Source organism: Thamnophis elegans, chromosome 3, assembly GCF_009769535.1.
Source record: "Thamnophis elegans isolate rThaEle1 chromosome 3, rThaEle1.pri, whole genome shotgun sequence".
Lineage (NCBI taxonomy): Eukaryota > Metazoa > Chordata > Lepidosauria > Squamata > Colubridae > Thamnophis > Thamnophis elegans.
The window spans coordinates 41,686,753-41,696,426 of NC_045543.1; the positions used below are offsets into that span (position 1 = coordinate 41,686,753).

Consider the following 9,674-nt stretch of genomic DNA (forward strand, 5'->3'; position numbering starts at 1 on the left):
TGATGTCTCACTTTAAAGGTAAAGGTTCCCCTTGCACATATGTGCTAGTTGTTCCTGACTCTAGGGAGCAGTGCTCATCTCCATTTCAAAGCCAAGGAGCCAGCGCTGTCCAAAGACGTCTCCTTGGTCATGTGGCCGGCATGACTAAACGTCAAAGGCACACGGAACACTCACTGTTACCTTCCCACCAAGGTGGTTCCTATTTTTCTACTTGCATTTTCACATGCTTTCGAACTGCTAGGTTGGCAGAAACCAACCAGTAACGGGAGCTCACTCTGTTACGCAGCACTAGGGATTCAAACCGCCGACCTTTCTGATTGACAAGTTCAGCGTCTTAGCCATCGCATCCCTGACTCACTTTATGACATACCAACTTAAAATGGCAATCCTACCCAGTCCCAATTGTGGTCATATGTTGAGCAATACCTGTACTATGTTGTGTAAAAATCCATGGATCAGGACATGCAACAATAGACTTGAGAAAGGGACAGAAATGAACAAGACTTTCTAAACTTGCACAAAAGGTGGGGGGGGGGGACATATACCAAGCAGTTTTTAACTACCAAGCAGTTAAAAAGGGGAGCAATCATCTGAGAAATTCAGCAGATTTTAAAGGTGACTTCTGTGAAGAAATTGGCTGTACATCTGCTCCCTCAACAGATTACTGTACATTCAGGTTTCACTGTTTTCAAGGTCTATCTCACAGTTTAAAACACAGTAAACTTACTGACCCTTGACCCAAACCAACATAAATCTATTCATAGGTTTAGTTGGCCAGTCCTGGCAGTTCTCATATAAGTAATCTCCTTCCTTGTTTTCCTTTCCTTTAGTATTCCAATTCTAGAGTCTTCTTCTGGCTTCCATTCTTTTCTATTTTCCCAGGCAAAGCATCCACAATCCTATCCAACGCTTGGAAGTTCAGGGAATACATCTAAAAATTAATAATGGTAAAAGAAATTGTAGTTAGTCTTTTGTTTTATGAACAGCTTTATCAGTTGTTCTTCAGGGAAAAAGTGTAATCACAAGGAAATGATACTATGTTCACATCATTTGGAGATGAGGGAGACCTTCAGCTGGGGCTAAAGCTAATGCTGAAGTGCCACAGTGCTCACCCCCCACAATCACATTTACCCCACTGGGTAATTGAGTTGGTAGCGGATGGTCAAAAGAAGGGCACGACCTCGGCCTCAAAGGAGAGGGATTTTAATTAAATTGTACCCTGGTGATTTGGTTTCCCACATATTTTGAAAAGTAAGATAGGCAAGAACAGCAAAAAAATGGTGGTGGATTATGGCTTACCCTTCGTCTCAAGTAGACCAAAGCTATGATGAAGAGTAAGACAACAAGAAAAAATAGTAACAGGCCAAATATTGTCTCAGTTGGTACAGAGGGCAAGCTGGCAAGCTGGGCACTGGCTGCAAGACAAAATTATACCAAATAAATCAGAATGGGGGAAAAATCAGAGTAGATCAAAAGCTAATAAACTCAAAAATCCATCTTTAGCTTAGTATGTGCACATTGTATCACATGGAAATTCAATTATCTGATATCAATTATCTGTAGTAAAATGGCAACAACTGGATGAGATGTAGTTCAGAACTGAAGCTCATACATTTTGTAGTAAGTACATTAAGATGGGAGTGATTACAATGTTTGGTTGGATGAAACAATAAAATACAGAAGTAATCACGAAGCACCATATATATCAAGATAAAAGTTGTGTTTATTTAGCAACAGGTCTCACTGTATTGCATAGGGATGTATTCCTGCATATAGAATCGTACTTTTTGCTTTTGAGACTCCTGGGATCCTCCTTCCTTCCAAATTAACTGCTATTAGTGATTTGATTTTAAAAATAAGGTACAAATAATGTGAGTGCGGAGAGACTGATTAATTCTTCTAGGCCTCTGAAGCGTTCAATCCCTTTAACCACTGTTCTTTTCTGAATAGACGGTCTGCATTTTATGACACCACCATTCCAATCTAGAAGCCCACATCTTTACCACAAGGTTTAGCCTAGCTCTGCTTTTCAATCTCCATGTAAAATTTTTAAGTGAGATCATCCAGAGACTTGAAATGATATGTAATTAATAACCAGGTGCCAACTATTCCTTCTTCTTACATTGAAAGCAAGGGAGACATTAATAAAAATTGTCTTAAACAGTTAATAAATAGACTGTGTTAACAACCTGTGGGTTGAACTCAGTACCTTAGATATCTCAGTGGTGGGTGAGATATCCATAAATAAATTGTGTTCAGCCTACTTGGGGACCACAATATCTGTCCCAAGTTGCTGTCTGGGCCTATTGTTGGGAAGGTCAGATTGTGTGTGACACTCAATCCCCAAATAAAAACAAAAGCTTCATTGGAGGTTGAGTTAGACAAGAAGTAATTGGATCGCCTAAATGTCATTGTCAGCTATAATCTCAAGTCTGTAGATGCTGCTGAATTGCAACCCCCGATAGTTTTAGCCAGGCTGAACAAGGGCGGCGGGGGAGGGGTGGAGGAATCAGTTGCAGTTCAGTTCCTTTGAAGGCAGGGAGTCGAGAGCTTTTTTAAAATCGGGACGGAGCTCCAATTTCCAAGACGACCGAATTGCTCTCCCTCCCCTCCCCGCCTGAAAAGGAAATGAGCTCAGGATCTCCCTCCTCCGCCTTCGCAAGGGGGCTTTGTTCTCACAAAGAACCGAACATGAAGCACGAGAAGGGAAATAGGCGAACGGCAGCGCTGTTCTTCAGCCCTCTTCCCGGCTCTCCTTTGTTCAGGCGAAAGACGGAGGGTCGAGGAACGAAATTGCAGCCCGTGCAATTGACATGCTGGAGATGCGCCAGGCTCCACCCAACGCTTGGGGCGATATTGTTCCAGCCCGTTACCCCCACCCTGGCCCCACTTCGCTCCTCCTTTTGGGGCGAGCGGCGAGGGAAGCTGCCGCGGTTGCTTCCGCTCCTCTCAGCCACGGCACCCGCGGCTCCCGCAAGTGAAAGAGCAGAGGCGGGGCTGTGGCAGCAGGAGCCGCGGTCTCTCTCTCTCCCTTCTCCCTTTCCACCAGTGGCTGAGCGCATAAATGGAGCCGAGAGCGACCACCAAGCGTTTGACAGCCTGGCTCGCCCTCTTTAGTCACCTGCCGCGGCGATGGCTTCGCCTGGCCGGGTTGGGGAGAAGCCTCCGAGCTTTGTTTCGGAGAAGGGTTGCGAACGGGGGGGGGGGAGGAAGAGAGCGGGGTGACGTCAGCGGCTCGTGGCTGGAACCCGTCCAGGTCACGCTCCCCCTCCCACAAGCATCTGCCAGCCCAGCAAAATTTTGAAATCTTGCGGTAGAATTTCTCCGTGGGGGTCAGCAGAGTTTCGCCTGCCCTCTCATGTCGTCTGGGTCACACTATTGCAGGACGTTAGATCTGAGCCTGCTTCTTCGGCGGGGGGGGGGGGGCGGTAATCGGGAAACTCTTCTAATTCAAAAGCAGGGAATGAGGCTAACAATGAGAGCTGCTCAATGCGATCTGGTTGTGGGGTCACAGGGGCCATACTGCGCTGCGTTCTTGTTTGTTTTCAAGCCCAGTTTGTGGGTTTGGCTTCACAGCCGGGTCACTTTTAACCTGCTTTCTGAGCTTCATGGGAGATCTTTCAAATTTTTTGCTATCTGGGGCAGCTGGTGAAGAGAGTAGGGGTGGAGGTTACTTTTGAATGCTGTTCCCAAACAACTTCTTGGAATGCATAATACCAGAAGAAGTTTCTATTTTCTCCAAGCTTCTGTTGAACTGCTTTATCCTGGCACTGTGCTGTAGTTTCTACCTTCTTTTTCTTGTCAAGCATAAACATGGGAACTGTTGTGATCATATAATTTGCAGTGAAATAGGCATTTCTGCAATTAAAGAAACAAAGAATACCTGCAATTTCCAGGTGATACTGCACCGATCCCAGCTTCCCCTCTGGACCATGGGCACTGCATTCCCAGATGCCTGCATCCCTTGATGACACCTGGCGGAATTCCTGGATTGGGCCCCATTTCACAGGCCTACTGGAACCAGACTGAGAGCTGTTGCTGGATTCCAGGTCCAGCCACTTCCACTGAAAATGCTCTTTTCCTGTGTAGTAGCTGAGGTTACAGATGAGGACCAAGTCAGAACCTTCAGGAATTCTTGGCCCAATGTTGGTAATGACTGAAAAAAAGCAAGGAAACAGAAATCACCAATCCCCTGTCCCTTTCACCTTCCTCTTAAAACACTCAGTTAGGTTAATCAAACTGCAATACTGAGACTTGGATCTATATAAAGTACTATATTATTATGTATTATTCCAATACTCAACAATCCTAGGTTGGATTGAGGAAGAATAACTAGTCTAAAGTCATAAAATGAGCTTCTATAACTAAGAATATATTTTAACCTGTGTCTCTTTGCTCCTATCCCAACTTTATAGCTACTACACTATACTAGCTGTCTGAATTTAATTTCAGGTTGTTCACATTTTCGGCATCCTGTGGAGCAAGTGGAACCCTGTGGGACACATTCATCCATTTATGAACGGCCATTATTTTGATGTCTGTAATTCTCTTTAATTTATTTAATTTCTCTTGGACTTCTATAGTTACTATTATATTGTTCTTTGTTTTTCTTCCTAGCATTTTTCTGCAAGTGCAGGACCTGTTTTTTTATCAATTAAAAGAAGGAGCCCTAGTGGTGTAGTGATTAGAAATGCAGTATTGCAGGCTGGACAAGGAATAATGGATTGAAACTGAAAAAGGAGAGATTTAACTAGGAAATAAGGATAAATTTTCTGACAGTGAGAACAATCAACCAATGGGACAGCTTGTCTTCTGTTGTGGGAGCTTCATCACTGGGAGCTTCCAAGAAGAGACTGGACTGCCATCTGACAAAAATGGTGTAGGGCCATGATGGTGAACCTATGGCACACATGCCAGACGTGGCATGCAGAGCCCTCTCTGGGCACGCGTGCCATTGCCAGCTGCTCTTCTGGGTTTTGTCAAGCACATGTGTGACTAGCTGTCAGGCGCGCAAGTGCACAACGGAACCCGGAAGAGCAGGTGGCCGCTGTGCGCATGCCGAAAAGGTTAACCATTACTGGTGTAGGGTCTACTTGGGTGGGGGGTTGGACTAGATGACTTCCAACTCTGTTAATCTGTATCTATCTGTAACTCTGGCCACAGTCAGGAGTTTGATCCTGACAGGACTGGAGGTTGACTCAGCCTTCCATCCTTCCGAGGTTGGTAAAATGAGGACCCACATTGTTGGGGGAAAATATGGTGACTCTCTAAACTGTCCATAGAGTGCTATAAAGCACTGTGGGGTGGTATGTAAGTCTAAGTGCTACTGTTATTGCTATGCATTGGTTGTGCAATAAATTGACTGATTGGCTTGTCGCCTGACCCTGACTGCCTAAGAAAGAATGACTGGCAGTCCAAAGTCATCCAGATGGCTTTCATGTCTAAAGCAGGACTAGAACTCAACAGTCTCCTGGAGATTTCTTTCTCAATTCCTTCCTCAAAACTCATTTTCCCAGAAGCAGAAAAAAATCAAGCCAACAAAAAACAACACGGCATCACGTCTGCCCACCACCAGGCTCAGTACCACCAAATATGACTCGGAGTTTCCATTCATTGTGGCTGACTCTCAGATAAATAATCATAGAATATCAGCCTTGGATTTTTTTTTTTCCTGGATAAGGAATCCCTCTCCACCTCCCCCTGGTTCAGTTGCATCTGATTCTAAGAAATTGACTGGACAAGCCCCTGCAATTTTCTTGACAAGGTTTTTCTGAAGTGGTTGTTTGCCATTGCATCCTTCCTAGGGCTGCGACAAAGTGATTGGCCCAAAGTCACCCAGCCGGGTTCTGCCCAAGGTAGGATTAGAACTCACACTCTCCCTATTTCTAGCCTGATTCCTTAATAGCTGCACCATTCTGGCTCCCATACGAGCGATACAAGCATTTAAAAAAATAAGGGAAGCTCTTTACTATAGAACTTTAGAGCAGGATTTTTTTACATGGAGCCTGTGGATAGATTACAGATCTATGAATCTGTGTGAAAAAATATAACTGTTTTTACTGATCTTCAGCTAAATTTTAGTTGTCATGTCATAATGCATATAGGCAAACAATGTAATGTATTGCCCACAGACTCCAAAAATGTTTGTTAACTTCAATAAATCCAGCTGTCTAAAATGATTATACCTTAAAAAAGAATATTGTCAGGTTGTCCGTTGGATTAATAAAGGAGATATATTGCTATATTATGTATCTGTTGTTTTTTAATCTTTTGATTAAAATTTGAGCATAATTGGCTTCCCTCCATAATTACAGTATGTATTTTATTTTATGCATTAAAATATATCTTTCTGGGAAGGCCTGTATAGGTTTCACCCAACTCTCAGAATAGTCCATTAGAGAAAAAGGTGAAGAGTTTTGTTCTGTAGCTATTCTGACTGAGTTTAAGTCTACAAGTCTTTTGATCAGCTTGCCTCATCTATTACTCTCTGGCTACATTGGCCATCAGTTCCATCTTTCCAGATAGCCTGGCCAATGGTAGGAATGATAGGGAGTCCATGGGAATGATAGGGTACACCGTATTCAATTATCCCAAAGGGGTAAGTATTCTGGTGGTCCATGGTCCCGCCTCAAAAGATAAATGTGCTACCAGTTCAACTTTCTTTCAGGGTGCTGGGAGATAGGATGGATTAGGTTCCCTTAACTTTCAGGGGAAATCCCTTAAGAAAAGAATGGGCCTGCTACAAGTTTCTTCCTCACCTGTCATCACTGCCAGAGTGACATTCTGAATTATAGTAACGCCTTGGATGGTGATCTCACAGAGATATTGGCCTGCATCATTGAATCCAACAGCTGGGAGATGAAGAGTGAAATCTTGATAATGTTCATAACTGGGAGTGGGTTTAGCCTTCAGATCTCTCCCTGTCATGTATCTCCATTGGATGGCCACTTCTGAAATTCCATAATTCGTGGGATTGGAATTCAGGACACAGGGCAGATGAGCATCAGATCCAGCTGCTGTATAGATGACAGAGGGGGCTTGCTCAGTAAATCCTATAGTGGAGATAATAAAAATAACACTCTGTGTTTAGCGGTGGGATACCAGAGGGTGCAAAAATGAGCAATAGCTAGAATTCAGTGCACAATGGTCTTTCTGACTCATTCAAGCACACTAAGAATGAGAGAGAAATAAGCATGGTTTTACTTACCCTGGTTCTCCCCCGCCCCCCGCCCCCAAAGAGTAGAAATGTGAGAAAAGGGAAGATGAGATGAGAAGATGGATCTCACCTATAACTTGCAGGTTGTATCTGACCACAATTATCTCCCCATCTGCAAAGGTGAGTTGGCAAACCCAGTGCCCACTGTCACTACTGACTGATTCAGTGATAAGCAGGGTTTGACCCATAGGATGAAGCCTGTAGGAGGTGCGGACGAGGACATCTCTGTGGAACCAGAGGACGTTGGTAGGATTTCCTGGGTGGCTGGATTTGCAGTTTAGCCTGACCGATTCAGATTCAATTAGAGGACGAGAAGGGTGAGCAGTGACTGTTAAGAAAAGGAAAATTGTGTAGTAATAGTCATAGAACACTTTGATCCCTAGCCTATGGGACTATTCATGAATTGATTGTCAGGCCTGCCGTGTTCAGAAGACCTATTTTTATGATATGGAGGAATGGAGTGAGAAAAGAAGGGAAATCATGGTTTCTTGAAGCACCCTATCAGCCTGGTTTTGATACTGTTAAATGGATAACTCTTACAGGGAAAAGAATGCTGAAAATAACAAGGTAAGATGGTGGGGACTTTCATGTCCCACATAGTCTTAGTTAGCTTACTGCTTCTATTCAACAGGGGACATGAATCATTTTGAAATGTTGAATCCCATAGATGCATGCAACTTCAGAATTGCTGCTTGCTTATCAAAGAATCCAAGTTTTTAAAGGATTCCATCCATCCGGATTCAGGCTTTGTCCCTGTGAGAGTCTCCATACTTTTCTCTTTGAGCAGCTATCCCATCCACCTACCTGACACCAGACCAAGCTCCACGAGGCAGTGCCAGTCCTTGTTCCCATGGCTCACGTGTGCCTCATAGGTTCCTGCATCTTCCTTCAGCAATGGGTTAATCTGGAGTGAAAAATTCCCCTTAAGAAAGCCAGTGTCCCAGACAGTTACTCGGCGCATCATGGAATGGGCCAGACTCTTCAGCCCACTGGGCTTCACCTTGAGCACCAAATGACGTTTCATGGAAGAACTGGTCATAAAGAAAAAAGGAAAGGAGAAAGTGGAATATAAAACAGAAGTGCCACTGATTCACTCCGCCCTCCGTTCCAAATTAGATAAAACTGGATCATTTTATCTTACCTGCCTCCATGGCGCACCCAGTGAATCTCTAATCCTTTGTGCAGGTGCCTCAAGTTGTCTTTCACCACCTGGGGACTTAGGTAGCAAGGAAGGGTCACACCTATGCCTTCCTCACCCCACACCTTGTACTTCTCTCCTGTTAAATAAGGTATATTTCTAGCTGCAGGAAGATTATTGATCCAATGCAAAATAAAAGACATTATGAAAGTAGTTCGGCTCTGAGCCCAAACAAAATAAAGGCATCTGAAAGAAGACTCAGAAGGGGACAATCTGTGGCTTTAAGACATAGCTAGATAATAGCATATTAGGCAACAAGGGCACAAATGCTAGGAACTGATACAAAACAATTAATGCAGATTTTCTCCCCACCCACCACCTCCCATGGTAAAAAAAACAAAAAACTCTACCTGCCCTAACTTACCACTGGTCATCTGCAGAATAAGAACAAGAGTGCAGAAAAGCAGGAGTAGAGTCATCCTTGCATCCGAAAGAAAGGTAAGTCCTCCAGCCCCCTCAACCCCTTGCCAATTGGCCTGGCTTTGAATGGGGGTGGATTGACCTGGTTTGCAGAAGAGATTCAGACAAAGGTAGGAAAGATGAATTTCTGATCAAAGGACACGAAAGGTTGCCCTTATATTGCAGATGGGCTATTGGTTTCCTGATTGCATTGAAGTGAACGTCACAGCCGAGAAATTACCCCCAATTTTTTTTAAAAAAACAAAAAAACAAAAACATGCGCAGGAAGGCAGAATGGTTCTGAAAGCACTCTTCAATGGAAACTGTTTCTTTCTCATTCTCTCTGCTGGTTAATGACCACAATAACATTTTTTTCTTCCTCTTTCAGTCCACTCATTAACTATTGTTTTTGCCTGCAGTGGAAAATATATAAGGGCTAATTTCTCAGGAAGTACCTTTGGTGTATTTTTCTTTGAAGTGTTGACATTTTCCCCTTTCTGATATTTTTATTTTTGACTTTCTTTGAAGGAATAAAAAGAGTAATACCTGGAGACAGCAGAAGAGAAGAGAAAGAACTGAAGAAAATCACAAAATACAGTGACCTGCACGTAGAAATAAAATGACTGTGGCAAAAGAAAGCAAAAATAGTACCAATAATAACAAAGTGCCTTGGGTGCAACCCTAAAAAACCCGGAGCAGCCCTTGAAAACCATTGGGAAAATCACCATCAGTGAATTGCAAAAGACAGCTTTACTCAAAACAGCCCACATCCTGCGATAATACCTTTAATACCATCAACCATAGCAACATCTGATTATCCCAAGTCCTTGGAAAGAACTTGATAGGTGGATAAGAATGCCA

At 43.5% G+C, this 9,674-nt stretch overlaps 1 protein-coding gene across 1 annotated transcript; it reads right to left on the reverse strand.

Moving 5' to 3' along the window:
• Window positions 1-821: 821 nt before the first annotated feature.
• LAG3 (lymphocyte activating 3) lies at window positions 822-9,141 on the reverse strand. Its single transcript, XM_032212460.1, has 8 exons — window positions 8,779-9,141; window positions 8,358-8,493; window positions 8,021-8,247; window positions 7,287-7,544; window positions 6,759-7,052; window positions 3,884-4,156; window positions 1,300-1,415; window positions 822-931 (listed from the first exon to the last, which is right to left on the reverse strand). Exons 1-8 carry the CDS (start codon window positions 8,831-8,833, stop codon window positions 827-829), a joined length of 1,464 nt encoding a protein of 487 aa, XP_032068351.1. The 5' UTR covers window positions 8,834-9,141; the 3' UTR covers window positions 822-826.
• Window positions 9,142-9,674: the final 533 nt, after the last annotated feature.